The 18,387-nt window shown below is 38.4% G+C and overlaps 1 protein-coding gene across 12 annotated transcripts in view; it reads right to left on the reverse strand.

Moving 5' to 3' along the window:
* The window catches only part of YAP1 (Yes1 associated transcriptional regulator), a 102,740-nt gene extending 87,950 nt beyond the window's left edge, over positions 1–14,790 (reverse strand). For 7 of the 12 annotated variants that reach the window (XM_039881960.1, XM_039881958.1, XM_039881959.1 and 4 more), the window contains exons 1-2: positions 13,931–14,251; positions 10,773–11,023 (exon numbers count right to left, since the gene is read on the reverse strand). In XM_039881960.1, coding sequence (XP_039737894.1) covers positions 10,773–11,023; positions 13,931–14,251 — 572 coding nt within the window. Of the gene's footprint in view, positions 1–10,772; positions 11,024–13,930 lie in introns of all 12 variants that reach the window. The other 5 variants (XM_039881948.1, XM_039881953.1, XM_039881952.1 and 2 more) reach the window with 5 other exon arrangements.
* Between the last annotated feature and the right edge of the window lie 3,597 nt (positions 14,791–18,387).

Here is an 18,387-nt window from a genome sequence, read left to right on the forward strand (position 1 = left end):
AATGCATACAGGAGGATACAATTGTATTTGACAATGTTCCTGTAACGGATGGTCCTCATTTTTTTTCAAGCAGTGAATACAACCAAGCAATTTAATGGTTTTTCAAGGGTTTTGATATTAGAACTGTTGTTGTTGTTTTTTTTTAATGCTATAAATCAGAGGGTGGATTAAACTACAATTAACAGCTTCATTTTGATAAAGGGAAGAATCTTTTAAGATATAAATATCATTCCAGGTGGGAAGATAAATCTCTGTCTGTTACTAGAAAAATCTTTTGCAGCTCAGCCTTTGACTCCCCACTTCCTCTACACCCACATTCAAGGAGCTGAATATGATTATGGCATAACTTGAGTACAGTCTCTTTGAGATTCAACTGCCACCACCTCATTACTTCTCCCCTGAATTCACAGTAGTCTACTCACTGGTACCACTTCTGCAACAGAAATTTATTTCTTATTTATTTAATTCTAAAGCTGTCAAATCTTCCCTGTCCATGGAACAGACCTGTCATACCCTAAAGTAGAACTATTATTCACTTATACCCAGAAAACAAATGTCTTCTAAAAATAGTTCTAGTCATTTAAGAATAACCTCAAACTTGCAAAAATAACTTTAGAATACACAAAGTAAATTCTCTAGCATCTTTTTAGCACAAAGTTGCATAGTAATAATTATGCAAGGGCTACAGGCATTAATCAGGGTGATTATCAACCAAGAGACTCAGAAGTAAATGAGCAGTCTAAGGGATGTCATCTGCCAATAAATACATCAAGAACTACACACATAAAGCTGAACAAAGATGGTAAAATCGATCTTTATTGAGTTTATAGTTAGTTAGCTTCAACAGGTTCTCCAAAGAGAAATAGTTAGCACTGAAAAGGCAAGCAAGATGACTTGCAATCAATGGAGTCTTGAGATCATCCAGTCTACCAAAACTAACCTATTATTAATTTTGTCTCAACACCAGAGTGGGACCCAGTGAATCCTTAAAACTATGCCTGCTACATAAAACCACTAGGTAGATGTTTATGAAATCAAGAGACCACTAAGCACACATAGTGAATTCAAAGAAAATAACCAAGAACAGCAGGGAGAAACTATAACCACACCATACAAACATTCTAACACACATCATCCACAACGAAGTGTGTCTTTTTTGAGAAAAATCACTCTGTGTTTGAGGGAGGAGAGGCAGGCCACTGGCAGATAAGCTGTGTAAATTCTTATCTGTAGTATGATGGGCACTAACTGAAAACTTAAGACTAGGTACACAAAGGGCATGCTTTGTCTTTAAATACAGAGGACAATGATATTAATTTTATATATCATTGTCTGGAAACTGATTATTTTGTCACCCACAAGGAGATTTTTATACCAGTCCTAACAGGAAAGTCTGCAGGCCCTCCAGCTGGGAGGGGTTAAAAAGTGATCCTATTACATCATCTGGAGCCCATCCAAACTACACAATTTCTGAAACATAACCTATATCAGTCTGAACATGTGTAGAGGAAAAACAGAAACATCTGTATTTTGGCCAACTCTTCCCTAGAGTTTTTTTTTTAATCTTAAAAAAAGGCTTGGTAAATTTTAACTGTGGCCCTATCACTGGTTAGGATTAGTTCCAGGCAGGGTCTCAGAAATCTCCATTTATTTATTTAGCTCATTTCTAACTTCGGCAATTGGCTATGTTAACACACATCCTTATTCTACATATTTAACTAAGATGTAGTGATTCTGTTCCATTCCTCCACACCATTCAACATTTTAATACCTCTTACAACCCAGAAGTACCCAGATTTTTGGTATCAATTAACACTTCACTGATGACTTTGTATTGGTAACTTAACATTTTATGCAGTTTTTAAAAAGTTTGCTTCCTTATTTTCCACAAAAGATTTCCACATATTACTGCTTTTTACCTAATCAAGGCAGAGACTGAAGAAAAGTGAGTCTGGAGAAATTTAACTTGAGATCAAAAACAACAATGGGTCCTCATACACCTCAGTCACAATTTTTGGGCGAATGTATTTTAACCTAAACCCAGTTTTCAAGAAATTCTAAGTACATCTCCATGGTTAGTTTATAGGTAAAGAAAATACTCTCCCTATATTAATATTACTCTATGACATCTACAATAGTCTACTGAAGGCTGAACACAGGCTACTTTCCTGAGCTATCTATTAAAAGAACACTTGCCTGGGAAACAACAACCTATACTAAAATCAAACCAAGTCTGGGGGTTAACCTATAAAAGTACACTAATAATTATTTAATCAATTTAGATATGCATAAATACCTTCCTATCCTACAACCACCAATATTGATGAAAACTAGGCGAAAGGAAGGAATATAGGAATGCAGATATATGCTAACTTCATAAGGCTGTTTTACTTTAAAACCCTACTTTTTAAAGCTGTGTACACTACACAAAGTACTTGAAAATGGCATGCAGAAATAATTATCTCCATTATCATATATAAGAATAGGAATTAAGTCTTCAGACTCTCTGCTTCTTCACAGTACTTCAGAATCCAAATCCTCTGAACAAAATCTGTGTATTGCCTATACCAACCAATCTGCTGTCAAAGTATATAGTTCCCCCTTTAAGAAAATCTAAAATATGAAGATGCAAACTATCAAAACTGACACTAAAGGAGACAAATGTATTTGAATTAATCATTTGCCTGATAAAAGCACTTACTTAAAAAATGATCCTGTAATATTTAAGTCAAATCTTATGAAACTGCCTAGTTACTGTTTTAGGCTTAGAAAACTGAAACTTTAAATATGGTCAACCTAATAGTCACAAATTGAATTCACAAAAATTTAACCTATGTATAACTTTTAAAAAACCTATTGCACAACCCCTCCCTGGCCCAAGCAAGTGGTGGGACATTTTATATTCCAAATAAATGGAGCCAGAGGCTCTGGATTTAGATACCTGGCACAGCCAAGAGCAGGGATGAAGTCCCACACTGTTCAGCCCTAAAACACCAGCAGCCAGTCTTAACCAACACCACCAATGCTCTCTAGAAAGAAGACTGCAGATTTTTACCTGGAGAAACTGGCCACTACAAGAGAAGCCAAGTAAGACACTAACATTTAGGGCACTCCACAACCTCAGGGCTTGGTTGGTCCCTGTTATATGAAGCCCACTTAAGACACCAAAAGTAGCAGAAAAAAATTTAAAGACACACCTACTGTAACATCCTCACAGAGATACTTTATTACTACATACATAAAATAAGAACGGCATGCTATTAAAAACAACAAAGGAACAAAGAGCTCAGAAGAGAGTCCCTGGAAATTAAGAAAGATAAATAGCTTTTTGGAAACAAACAAACAAAAAATCAACTGAAAAATTAAAAGCTAAAGTTGAAGGAATCTCCCAGAAAACATAAGAGGCTAAGTGAAGGAAAATAGGGGGTAAAGACAAGAAACTTAAGAAGTTATTCTGACTAGCCAATTCCAGAAAAAGAGAACAGATACAACAGACTGAAAGAAATTATCCAGAACTAATAAAAGAAATCCTTCCCAGGACAGGACAGTTTAGAACGACTATACTGCAAAACTTTAAGGACTACCATTCACTTCAAGACTGAATTTCCAAACAATGCAATCTTCACAATGAATTAAAAAAGGGCAAATACCAAGGCACACCATGAAATTTAAGACCACCTTCCCTCAGAAGAAAAAAAAAAATACTATAATCCTCAAGGGAAGCAAACTATGTTTAACTACTCAATAAGAAATGAGAAGCTAGAAGAAAATGATGCACTGCCTTCAAGACTCCAAGGGAAAATAACTAAACCTTCAATTCTACAACCAAACTACCCATCAAATGTTAACAGATAAAGATATTTTTAGATATAAAAGATCTCAATGAAGTTACCTACCATGTAGCTTTAGCTTTTTTTTTTTTGCCTCAGCAAATTCCTGAAAGATGAGCTAACTCTAAGGGTGAGCAAATTAAGAAAAAGCAATAAGTAGGGTATCCAACCAAGTGTGATGCAGGGACCTGCCAAGAGGAGAAGGAAGAAGTCCCAGTTTGACAACTGTGAAGCAAGTTGAGAGCAACCAGTTTAGCCCCAAGCAGGAAGACAAAGGATTCAGAGATGTCTTTAAGGGGGCAAAAACGCAACAGAAGTGCAAATGAAAAAACAAAGCAATTAACAATTCCAAGAAAATTTCAAAGACGATCGGAAAATCATACTACACTACACAGCTCAGCTGCAGGCAAACCCTACAGAGTCATAACAATGTAAAAATACTTAACAAAAAAGTAACAGTAATTATATTGGAAGGATTAAAAAAGGAGGGTTTTAGGAAGTGCAGAATACTTAAGAAATAGCAGTGTAGCCTATTTTTTATAAATATGGAATTTTTTTAAAGTACCAGCAGGAAAATATTTCAAAGGAGTTGGAAGTGTTTGCCTCTGGAGAATGTAAGGCAAAGATAAAGAAAAGTGGGACAGAACTGCTCTTTTTCCTTACAAACCTCATAGTACTATGGGGCATTCTAAAATTATGTATATGTTACTCTCTTAAAACTTAAATTTCAAAATGAATTTTATATATGAAGCAACGAAAATAAGTATCTTGAAACGACTCTCCTCGGCAGAATCTAAGGGCTTCCTCTTCTTTCTCCATTCCTGAATTTTCCAATTCTGTTTAATAAACATCTGTTACTTTCATCATCATCATCATCATCATCATAAAACACTTATTAAAAAGCCATAAAATCTGATACATGGAGGAGAAAGAAGAGGGAGGACAATTTCATAAATGAAAAATAAGAGAATCTTACATTCATTCTTACACAGAAAAAAAATCCACATTTTAACCCCATCTCCTAGATGGGGTTTAGTTCCTTCCCAAATGCCTGCTCCATATTATAGTCACTTCGGAATGTGAGAAATTAAATTTCAGCTTTCTACTTCATTCAATTTTGTGAAACCACATAGCAGAACTCTGAAGTAAAGTTCTCTTTACTCTAAACATCAAATCAAATAGTTTACAGTAAGTTTATCATACATGTATCAAAAAGTACATCCCTCTAAACATCCTTGATAGTTGAAGAAACACCTTATCTTAAAAACAAAAAAACCTCCTCACTTAAAGTAAGCAATGGCAAAAGGAAGGAAAGAGCTTTTAACAAAATGTACCCTCACTATTCCCAAATAAGTACTCAGTTGAACATTTAAGTTTAGTGACTAACACTATCCAGTGAAGAGACAGAGTACCACACTAAGTATAGATAAGTAATAGTGCTAGGCACAAATAAAGCCTTGCAAATATTTGGTGGAAGAAAATAGAATTTTAATTGATACCTCCAATTGCATTATTCGGTTGATTTGCAACATTATTCAGAGAAACATCTTATCATTTGATGTATTAAAGATTATGATTCTTCTCATTCTTGCTAACAGCCAAATGAGAATTAAACTGACAACTTTTTGTCTAAAATATTAAAGGGAAGAAGAAAAAAAAAAGACCATGGTGATTTATACCAAACTTTTTTGTTTGCTTTTGAAGGGGCCAGGCCCTACCCAAATAGAAATGCTTCTTCGGTGGCAGTACTTGTTCCTAGGACACTTGGTGCTATAGTACTTGAGTAACCAGAACCATGAAGCAATTCTTCTTCATAAAAATAGCAATGCCCCTTTCATGGCTTGAAGTTCTGATTAATCCTAGAATCAGAAGGCCTTTTTGTAAGAACTGCATCACTTAGTAACCATAGTTATAGAACCACACAGCTCTTTAAGACCTCCCTTTATACAGCGCTACTCAACTATTATTAAACTTTCAAGCCATAATTAATGGCTAAATTGTGCTATTACTGAAGGTAGCAAATTAAGTTTGAATAATCTCAAGTCTTAACAACTGATTTTTAAAATGACTTCACTTTGATTTGCCCTAAGCCTAAGCTTCACTATATATTTTGACAGCTAAAAGGTTAGATTTAGAGTTTACTTTTTCCCAAAAGCCTTCAGGTAAAAAGCAATTCAGAGTTATGCTAGAATTACTTCAGAATACTCATTTGCATTATTTTTTCTAACTATAAAGTAAAATATATTTCTCTACATTACTATTGAGAATTGATCTTAGGATATCAAAAATATTATTTTTAAAAGTTTAAATTATTCAAATACTACCTAGGTTCTTTTCTTAATAGTTAACTTGAGGCTTCTGGGGAGGAATATTTTTTGAATGTTTTTAAAGAGTGTTAGTTTTTATAGCCTACCATCTGATAGCCCATTGAGTTTGTTGCATTTATACATCCAGTTTAACTAAACATCTTTCTTACTTCACACTAAAAATACTCATTATTTTCCCCAGTAAATAAATTAATCTTTGTGTTCTATTTACTCTTGTCACATCCCCTATCTTCCAACTGTTTCTCTTCTGCCACTGTATTCAACAGTTCCTTTAGAGTTTTTCTGCCTAAATCATTGTGGCATTTCGGGCCATTCTTCCCTGGGATGCCCACCCACTGAGCAGAAGCAAGCATTTTTTTTCTGAGAGCTGAGGGCATACTTTCATCTTCTCTCTCCACTCAGCCTCAATAGCAACACAAACAGGCAGAGACTGGCCTTTCCCTCGGATAGGAAAATACTTTGATTGCAATCTGAATTGTTTTTTTTTTTTGCATTTTAATCAACATTTAATGGCTATATTACAAGCTTTTCACTTTTAAAGGGAGTTCATTTGAGTTATACTTGACATAGCAAAACAACAAACAATAACAAAAAAACAAAAACAGAATTGCCTTATTCTTTATGAAACTTTTAAAAACACCTTATCTTTATTGTGATAACAATACACGTGAATATGTTTATTCTTCTACTGGGCAAGTGTTTCTGAGGGGCATAGATCAAACTATAACAAGAAACAGTTTAATTCATCCCTTTTAATTGATACATTTCTAAGGTGGCTTTAGGGCAGTGGAACACTAACTTCTAAAATAGCAATATGTAGCAAAAAAGAATCAAATCATTTATAGTGATCAATAACATCTGCAAGGCAAGTTCATTCAAGGTTGGAAAACTGGCTAAGTTATTTGTGCAATGCTGAAAATACCCTTTTAAACTGTAGATCAAGATACTCAATATAACTTTTAATCAGCTCACAGCCACAAGAAATTTTGAATCTTCAAGGTTTAAAAACACTGTGATCAGTTATTATTCAGAAAGTGATAAATACTAAAAATGAAATGATCTTTTAAAAATTAGAACATTATTAAAACAATGGAAATCTACAAACCTTTAAAATCACTGAATTAGATTTCTTAAAGTATAATGTCCTATGTAGTACATTATATACAAAAAGTTCTTTGTACATGGTAACAGTTACAAGGTATCAGCTTCAATAAAATAAATCTGAGAAAACCACTCCTTGTAACCAGACATATTATAGAATACTAATTCAGGAAGTTATTCAGCAGCTTATAAAAAAATAGGAAGTTGTTGACCAACTACTTGAAGAACTATTTCCTGTAGGAAAACTATAAGACAGCTGAAGATGGCAATAATTTTAAGAATAAAAAGAAAGGATTATTTTTAAATAAAAGCTCAATATACAATGTTGAAGAACTTAGTTTTGAGCAATAAATTAAGTAGAACTGATATTATACATTATATACAGACTAAGCTTTTTGTACATATTTCAAAATTAATACCAGAGCTTGAATGTGTGTTGATAAATGTAATGAGTACCATCATTCCACCTTATCACTTGCCAAGCTAAAGGCACAAATCTTCTCCAGAAGATCTCACTGACCTAAGAAAGGGTTTTAAAAATACCAATGATTGCCTATCTATAATCCTTCGGTAATTATGCTGCCTTGAAACTAGAAGATGGGCCAACTGACTTCAAAAAGTCATTCACCTATAGTCATAAGGTTAACAATTAGTTGTTTCCAAAGTCAACATTTCTAAGTTTTCAATCGAATTACATCATATTGTATGTTTGGACCATTTATGGTTAGATTTCTTCATGCCAAGTATAAATCTCAATAAATTATGTACTTTGTAAATTAAGAGTTCCAACAAGTATCTAAAAAGATGTTTAGTAAGATATAATTTTTCACTGTTGAAATGAGTGTAAAGTATGTAACTAGTTCCAATTTTCATTATACCTCTAGATGGCAACAAAAATCTTTAGACACAAGAGGAAAATATTTAACAGTTGATTGTGAGAGTCTGCCTTTAAAACATCAAACCTAGGATAAAAGTGAACTTTTGACAATAGTAACTTGGCTCCAAAAGCTTCATTCATCATCATCTTTGACTCATAGTCAAGGACAGATATTAATCATTTACCTTTGCAGTACACAAAAATAAATTGTTTATGACAACTGATACAGCCCATAATGTCATGGAGGCATCTAACAACTGGATGTGAACTAATCTTCTGAAAACTTTTCTCTAAATCGTATATTGTTCACAAAGCAGATACTCTTTAGAAGAACAGAAGAATAGTACCCATCTTCCACATCCAACACTTAGGGGCCCTCTGTACAATTCTAGACCGGTACCAACTAATTCATGATTTTTCCTGCTTTGACCAAGATGTCTCTTGCAGGGAAAACACCTTTCTCTGAAAGGTCTGATACAAGAAAATTATTCCATGGAGTCAAAAATTCTCATGTTTCTTATCATATAATAAGCCTTATTTTACTTCCACATAAAAGTCCCTTAAAAATGTTTTTTTTTTCCATTTTAAAAAATTGAGGTATAATTGACATACAACACATTAGTTTCATGTGTAAAACATGATTCGGCATTTATATATATTGCAAAATGATCACCACAGTAAGTCTAGTTAAGATCTATCACATGTATATTTTTTTCTTGTCATGAGAACTTTTAAGATTTACTGTCTTAGCAACTTTCAAATAAACGATTCAAAAATCTTGAAGAACAAACATGTTTATCTTTTTCCCAGTTTTTTTTCAGGTAAGCTTCTCAACACTCTGCAATCATTACCCATATGGCATAATTTCCAAATCATTTTGATCTGGTTTACCTTCTCTAGTGGGCCCACCCAAGCAGGGTGTTTGGAGTGGTGCAGTGTGTCTGTGTAATACATCCTCTATTATTCTATTTTTATCAATATCTTTAAGAAAAACACTTCTCAAAGAACCACCATTGCAAACTTTAAAAAAGAAGTCATAGAATATGTCAGCTGAAAACAAAAATACCATTCAAAATGAAAACTTAGGCAAATGACACCTATATGCAACTATTACAAGGTACAAATACTAAGAACATAAATGTTGCTCTTTAACCTTACACTTTTAGCTACAGAATCAACCAAAGAAAGGAGGCAAGCAGGTCATTAAGTTGTTTAAAAATCTCCCCAGGTCAGCATGTGACCCAGCCGGGAGAGGTTCAAAAAAGTACAGCCTTTCTTTTTCCTCCTAACAACCTGGTTTGTTTCCACTCCTTTTCCCTTAAAGATACATCCTCACAGCTAGCAGTTCTTTCAATCATTTACTTTGGATGTCTGCTTGAGAACAAATGATCTTGCTCATGCAGATGAGTTTGCCAGACTTGTGTGTACTTTCCAGTCTCAGGCCTTTTATTGTTCTGGTTGAAATCTGACCCTTTGAAATGGATACCAGGACACCAGAAAACAAATTAAAAGGAAAAAAAAAAATGCAGAAAGGGGGAGCAAAAACTATAAAAACTTTTCAAGATCTTTTTCCTCTGCTCGTCTCCTAAATCTTACATTACAAACAACCTACTCTGGAAGACAATCAATATAAAATACTGACTCACACAATAAAACAATATCATTAATTGTATATGATCTAATAAATAAATGCTGTATTTGTCTTAGGAGTAGACTGTCAAGACAAATCTCAATCAAAACACAGATTGTTTTTCGCTTTATTATTTCAACCTGATTAAGTACTACTAAATAAGCTACTTTTTAAAAATATCAAATTCAGCCTATAATAATTACTTTTAGAAAACATTTTGTATACACTTAATCCAAACGAGCATGACAAAAATATTAAGGTCTTATGTATAATTCCAAAGTGAGAGGGGATAAAATTCTATTTTGATCTTTTTAGCTTTAATGAATTTTACTATTTTGTTAAAGCCAAAAAGTCTGATAAAAATATATGACCCAATGTCTCTGTTTTCGTTTTCCCAGAGAAGAGGGATTAAAGACTTGCTAGCTTGAAAGAAGTTTGCCACTGAGAGATTGTATATGAAACCTGAAAATTCATGTTTCTCTTAACATTTTAGAAAAAAAAAAAATCCCTGATAAATCACATCAAATTGCAGTTAGTTTGTCACTTCACAATATAAAATACTGTAAAATGAGACTTGCAGGAAGTCCTACTTATTTTGTAGTTCTTCTCTACCAATAAAATGTTTATTTAAAAAGATATTAGTACCATACATATTTCATTTCATAAGACTATGTCAACCCTATAATCCTCAGTTTGAAATTTCTTATTTTTTAGTTTTGAGCTAGGAAAATTAATAGGTTTGGTACAAACTCAAAATGAGTATATTCTAATTGCCACAAAAGATTATTAAAAGACAAGAATCGATGAAACTTTCAAAATATTACCCAAGATAAAGAAGGTATTTAAGTCATGCTAAACTGGAAAAAAAAATTATGGAAAATGTAACTGAACTTGACAGAAATATTAAGTGAAACATAAAAATGATGTTTTATGTCTTGATACCACTTTACTGTTTTCCAAAATATATTTTTCTTAAAATACTATCTCCCACCATTATTTTCACTTACTTTAAGAAGTATCTCTGACCAGAAGACGTCTTTGCCATCTCCCAGCCTGCTGGCAGAGGTACGTCATCAGGTATCTCAAAAGAAGACTGTCGAAGGTGTTGAGCAGTGGGTGTAGGTGCTGGGCCAGAGACCACTCCAGTGGGGGTCAGTGCCCCAGGAGACACAGCTCCCAGCTGGAGGGAAGCTGGAGAGGAATGAGCTCGTACATGCTGTGGAGTTAGGGCTCCTGCAGTGCCTGCATCAGTACTGGCCTACAGAAATATTAAAATAAAATTTTCTTAAAAATTGTTTTTAAATAGAGTTCCCTTAAATTTCCTAAATAGAATTTCATTACAATAAAATGTCTAAGTACTGAAAGCAAATTTCAACATTGAAAATTTGACACAGGGGAATATAGGTTTGCAGACTGAACTTTTAAATGGTTTATGTAATTTCAGCATGTACTTTTACAAACATTTGTAATTTTATTGATGAGCAGACCATCTAAGTGAATTTCTACCTACTACACATTAGATGTGCCTTCTACATGTTTTAGAAGCAAATAATACAGAATGAATGAAACATTCCTAAAATAATAAATGCTGAATTTTAAAGCCTAATTTCTAAAAGGCCAAGGCAGTATGGTTGCTTTTCCAAGTTCTAAAATGTTCCAGGTATAAACACAATCCAAGGAATATAATAGTTATTCATTCTTTTTCTAAAAAACTAGGTGTTAAGTAGTTAATATTTTTTCTAAGCCAAGCGCTAAACACATGACAACTGTCATTTTTCTTGTCACGGACAAATGCCACCAATAAAACAATCACAAGTTATACAACTTTTAATGAATGCAAAACTATCCAAATTCAGAACTATCCAAATGTTCTTAAAAAGCCATCTAATGAATAAAATGGAAAAAACCAATCATGTATTTGTATCTAGATGATAAAGATGTCAACAGTTCGATTACAGTATAACTTAAGAACTTATGCACATATTTACCACTGTGTAATAGCAGAAAAAAGTCCTGCACTCAAACTCCAAAGATCTGGGTTCCACTCCAAGCTGACTAGGATGGCACTTTACAAATATCTTAATCTCTGTGAGCCACAGTTTTCTCACTTGTAAAACAGCTTTTTTCATGATGAAAAAATATTATATGGATTTATATGTGAATGGATTTATATCCAAGTTTGTGGATAATAGTATTTACAACCCATATTCATACTACTCGTAATTTATAGTTAAATTTGTTTATTAGAATTAGATGTTACCAAAAAGTTAGAATTTCCTAGATTCATATAGACAAGAAGAGAGACTGGAAGCAATCAGCAGAGGCATTTGTGTCTTATAGTAATGTACACTTCTGAGTTTCAAATCAGAATAAATTTGAACTAAGAAACTATTAAAAACAAAACTATACCAGATAATGAATAGTATGAATCTATAAACTGCTATATATAATTTCTTGTGCAATTATTTACTAGAAAAGGTACACTTTTCAGTTGCAATTCTTTTGGCTTATAGATGCCACAAAATGGAGAATTCAATCTCCTATGTGTGTTATACTTTCAAAACATATTAAGTAACCAAAAGCATAGCTGTGTGGTTCTGCAGGGTGCAATGCCAACACATACAGAGTCCAGAAACCCACTTCCAGGGGTAAGAGAAAAAAGCTTATCAGTCTACTTCTTAGCGTTTAGGCAAGCAGATAAATTATTTTTCCTTCCTCCTTCTTATATCCCAGGTTTTAGTCAACGGGTCAAGTGAGTTTTTCTGAGTTTCTACACCCCTTGGACTGCGACAGGAGAACACACAACACGCCGGCAAATAGGTGGGGGAATGGCAGTGATGGCGATAACTCTTCTTTCCATTCAAGTTACAGTCCAAGTGAACTCACTACATCGCAGTATTTGGAAAACCAATTAACTTTTGGGCAAAGTTCCTTTGCTGAAGCTTAGCCTGAAGGAAGTTCTTTTTTAAAAAAGGAAAGAAAGAAAACCTATACTAAACAAATCTACTGGGACCTGATGGAATGTTAACACTTTCATAATAGTTTCACTTCAAAGTTGCATCAAGTTGGCAAAATAAACGAATGTTGTGTACGTCAATAGCCATGTTCATATCCTCAATAAGAATTAAAAAAGCAATGGCGAGCCTCGAATTAGTCATCGCTTCCCAAACATTAACTTCTAATCACAGTTGAACTAGGCAGAAATCTGCCTGTGAGTCAACCTGCACTGTATTATCAAAGGCTTGTGTTAAAACCAAGGCACCGAAAAGCGCAACTGAGGTCCGGCGCAAGGATAATTTAAAAGCATTTCAGCAGACTGTAATAGTCTACAATTGGGAAACCAACACGTGAACCTACTAAGTTTGACAAGAGCGAGCCTGCCCGAGTTCCAAGGCACAAGGGAGGCGCTGGGGTGAAAGCACTAACTCCATAAACAACTTCCAGGAAAGTCTGGATCCTGTATTCAGAAAGCGCCGGGGCCGCGAAGAATAAATGCGAGGGGGAGGGGGAGAAAGAGCAAGAAACTAAAGGGACTGGTGCGACCCTCACTCCTCGTCAACACTAGAAAAAAGGGGAACAATTATTTGACTCCCCAGGAGGCTGAAGTGCACCGAGAGGCCTCGAAGGAAAGGGGGCTCGGGCTCAACTTCACAAACTCGGCCGCCGCTGGCAACTCACCCACACACGAATGCCAAAGGCCCCCCTCCCCCGCCCCGCGGCGGCGGCGGCGGCGGCGGCGGGAGCGAAGGTGCTGAGCGCGCGGAGGCGCGCGCATTGTGCAAGCCCACCGCGGCCCGGGCCGACTCTCCCCACCCCCTTCCTTCCTCCCCACCTCCCACGCCACTCCCGCCAACCTCCCGAGAACCCTAGGAAGAAAGAAAGAAAGAAAGAAAGAAAAGGGAGAAAGCGCGCCCCCCGGAGCTGCAACTGCGGAGAGAAACTCGGAAGGGAAAAACAAATCTCGGCCCCGGACTCCGGGAGGAGCGGGGCGCCGATACCCGCGGCCCAGCGGACGCCTCCGGTTCCTCCACTTCTCCACGAGACCCCTGCCCCGCTACAGCTCCCGGAACCCCCTCTCCCGGCCAGGGCTGGGCACCGCCGCTCCCGAGCGCCCCCGGGCCTGGGGCCAGCCCGACGGGGAAGTGGGCAGAGGCGGCGAGGTTACCTGTCGGGAGTGGGATTTGGGCTCCGGCGGCTTAAAGAAGGAGTCAGGCAGCTTCCGGAGCCTCATGGGCACCGTCTGCGGCACGTTGGCTGTCTTGGGGTTCATGACGGCGTTGAAAAGCGCCTCCAGGTCGGTCTCCGAGTCCCCTCGGACGTGCACGATCTGGTGTCCTGCCGGGGGGGCCTGCGACGCCGCCTGGGACCCCGGGGGTGCCGGCTGCCCAGGCCCGGACGGTGGGCCCTGCCCCTGGGGGGGCTGCGCGGGCGGCTGCCCTTGGCCCTGGGGGGCCGGTTGGGGCGGCGGCTGCTGTCCGGGATCCATGGTGTCTGCCTCCCCCGACGCGCACCCCGACCAGGCGGGCGAGGGCTCCGCCCGGGCGCCCCGGCTCAACGGGCCGAGACGGGAAAAGCGGCGAGGGCGGCGGGCCGGGCTGCGCTGGGCGGCAGGAGCGGCGCTGTCCTCGCTCTCAGGGCCGGGGGGCTGCGCCGCGGCCCCGCATCCCCCGCCCCGGCGCCTCCGCCCCCGCCCCGCGCCCCGGCTCCACTGGTCTGGCGGCTGCGCCTCGGGAGGGGCTGCGAGAAACCCGGACCTGCGGCGCCTGAGAACTTTTTCCTTCACTCCCTTGACGGATGCCGGACAGCTAGTTGCTTTTTCCCTCCCCTTTTCTCTTTTATTTCCTTTTCTTGTTCCTTCCTTCTTCCCTTTCTTTTCCCCGGCGGCGGCAGCGCCCGACTGAGACAGAAACTCGCCTCAAACGCCAAAACTAAAGTTGAGAGAACCGCCCGCCCGCGCCGCTGGCCGGCTCCGCCTCCTCCCGGCTCTTCCTTCCTCTGCGCGCCCGCCCGCACCGGTTCCGGGCCGGCCGCTGAGGGAAACTTTCCCCTGCAAGTTACTACATTCCTGCAGACTCCGGGCCTCTAACGCCCCTCCCGGCCGCACGTGACCACCTCACCCTCGGTGCCGGCCTCCGCCCGAGCGTCGCCGGCCCGGCCGGGAGCGCGCCTGTTGGTCGGTGCTGTGAGGTCGTCGACCGGACGACCAACGTTGGGTCCAGTCTGGGTCGGAACTCGGTTCTCTGGGGAGAACGCGGCCGCCCTCGGCCTCAGGAAGTCTTTGCGCCCAGCCGGGCCCTTTCCCGGCCAGTCCTCGGGAAACGGTGAAAGGATTCCAAGTTCACCCTGAGATGCGAAATGGTTAAGGCTGAAAGAAGTCGGGAGGGGGACGTGTAAATCCACTTAAACCCTCCCGGCGTTAGCTCGGCTGGACCAACCGGAGTCCCAACGCAGGCTTAAAGCTTCAAGGGTAGGTTGGAGTTAAAATAGATACCCATAACAAGCAGTTCTTTTAATAAGGTCCATCTAATGTGCAAAAAAAACCAAAAACCAAACAAACAAAAAACCCCACAAAAACTTGAAAGGGATAAACGATTATTGTAATTTGAAGCTTTCAGACTAGATCTGTGACTAATATAATTTACAAAAAAACAAAATTGCCGTTTTTAAAAGTGAAAACTTTGTAGCTCTGAAACTTGCAACATAGTCACGAAAACCTCAGCGCTAAAAATCTGTGCGTCACTTTGGTTATAAGCATTCCTCCGTGTGCCTTCCCTTCGCCCTCAGGGGATGGGAACCCACCCCTCTTTGTTATCCCTGTGCCTGGCACAAGGGTGAACTCCATGCATATCTACTGAAGAATGAGAGAAGAGCTCACCCCAGGCACCTGGTTCTCTATGTGGCACTGCGAGGAGTCCATTAGAAATCAAAAGCAATGAAAAATTTTAATTCATATATTCTGATTTTTTAATAAGCAGCTTTTTAAAGATATAATTCACGTCCTATACAATTCATTTAAGCAGTTCAGTTGTTTTTAGTGTATTCACAGGGTTATGCAGCATCATTCTGATTTTAAATCCACTGGCTCATTCTAAAGAAATCGTTTGTTTTAATGATTTTTGTCTGTAATGCTAGTGGAACAGACGTATAAATAGGTTTAAGCAAGAAAAGGTCCCTTGAGCAAAAAGATAATCTTCCTCCAGCCAGGACATGCCCAGGAGAATTCTGCAGAGGGAACTATATCACTTGGTAAGTAGGGCAGGGCCAGGGCAAAGGCTTCAGGCCCTTAGATTCTAAAGCAAAGTTCTAATCAACTGGTTGGAACCCCAGTTTCATCTGAAGAAAGACTGCTTCTTGGATTTATCCCTACCCCCATACTAAAATGTCAAGTTCATTTAACAATATACTTGTAGGTTCTGGAGTTACAGAGATTTGAATTCAGATCCCAGTTCCACCATTTACTAGCTGTGAGACATTGGACAAATTACTTGTTTCCTCTTCTTTAATTTCTTTAATATTGGGATCAAGGGCGATAACAGCTACCTCAAACATTGAGGCATTAAATGAGTCAGTGGTAAGTGCTTAGTAAGTACTTAGCCCAGTTTTGGGCCTGTGATGAGTTCTCCGTAAATGTCAGCTATCTTTGTTGTCCCTGTTCACAGATTGCTTCACATGTAGTGACATGACCTCCCCTTTGCAGAAACTCTCATCAGGATCCTGTTGGCAGTCCCTTCCTCTCATGTCCAATAATCATTCCACACAAAGCCTTTGGGCAGAAACTATGCATTAAAAACTTCAACTGAAAAAAAAAAAACTTTTAAAGAACCAAAGTGATTAAAAACCTGGTATGGTAATGGAAGCTGTCCCTTAACTAGAGCATTTACTTCTATGAATACTATAATTAAAGGGCTTAGGGTACAGCGGAGGTTGCTTTGTTCAATATTGTCTCACTTGCCATTAAACTGAGAACAAAATTACTTTGATAAGTGTATTGAAAGACTGGAGTGATTTTATATTCTGTAAGCACCTCTGCTGCATCAACCAAGATTACGTAATTAACTATTCCTCATCTATAAAATTTCAATCACAGGTTAGCAAAGGATTAACGATAACATGTATTCAATCCTTTGTCCCCTTTCTTCCTCTCCAGCCCCACTTTTGGAACAATTATCAATTTCAAGGCATCTTGAAATAGGGAGTCTCCTTCTTCATACAAAGGCCCACCATTATCCTGGATCATTTTCAGCATCCATGTAAATCACTATCTTGAAATGCTAGCCTTAAAATGACTTGCCCTCTCAACTATGATGGACCCTCATCTTCACTCCACATTGGCCACCTGCTCCTATGTCCACACCCCATCATCATCCAGAAATACTTAAGCTGTGAAATCAAACTATGTTACACTATTCTCTTAATAGCCCTTTGGTTCTCTGGTTTCATTACTCACACCTCATTTATTATTAACCTTTCTTTTCTACCAACCTATCACCCCCTCCTGTTTGCACTTCTTTCCCAATTCAGTTTAGAAATCATAACTCATTGCCTCAACCTCTATTAATCATCTATGCCCTCAACATTATTATCCCATGTATTTCAGTGAACTGGATCTCTTAAACTAGATTAATCCAGTTGTCTGTCTTTTACATTCCAACATATAAGGCTTATGGGGGCCTGGGCCACACATTCATTAAAAACTTCAATCCAAAGCTTTTGAAATTCTGTCAGACTGAGGTTGTACAAGCATTGCCCAGGTATACCTACACAATTACAAGAAGGCATCCACTGTAGAACTTTAAACTTACCAAATGATACTCTGTAATGCATTGTGGATTAATATCTTAAGTAAATTCTGTAATTATCTGGTGAATAGTACAATTACATTGTACTAATTATTGTGTGTTAAAAGCATTTATTTCCTAAGTGTAAACATTTGAAACATATCTTGGTTTTGTAACCCTCTCTTGGCATTCCAGCATGCTTGAGTATACTGGGGACTTAAAAGAGGAAGTATCCAGCCCTCTACCAACCTCTGAAAGCCTGACTGACACCCAGGTTTCCAGGGACAACTGGAGAGAAGCTCTCAGGCAAGTAGACTGGTGTCTCTTCATATTTATAGTTCCTGCTTCCTTGTGTTTGCAGTTAGCTCCTCATTCATGTGATATGGCTACTCTAAACTTTACCATTCTCCTCCTCATGGTTATTCATCACCACCCTAACCTTCAGAAAATTGCACCATCTCCTGCTCCTCAGAGAATGGAAGCCACCATGCATAGATGCCCTAACAATCTCCCCTGACCCTATAGAAACATATATAAAAGATTTCCCCTGCACAAGTCCATTTTTGGAAAGAGCAGTCCACATGTCTATTCTTTATTTCCTCACCTTTTGTTCATTTACTCTCTGGCTCAACATATCCAAAACTGAACTCTTTAACCTCTTTCACCTCCAACCACACACACACCCTCCCAAGCCGCATCCTACTTCTTCTGATCACCATCTCAGTTAATGGCATCAAGCCAGAAAACAGCGTCCTCTTAATCACCTCCCTTTACCATCACTTATATTCAACTAGTTAATAATTTGTTAATGTTCTTTCAGATCTCTGAAAATCTGCATCCTATT

Source organism: Pteropus medius, unplaced genomic scaffold, assembly GCF_902729225.1.
Source record: "Pteropus medius unplaced genomic scaffold, Ma_sr-lr_union100, whole genome shotgun sequence".
Lineage (NCBI taxonomy): Eukaryota > Metazoa > Chordata > Mammalia > Chiroptera > Pteropodidae > Pteropus > Pteropus medius.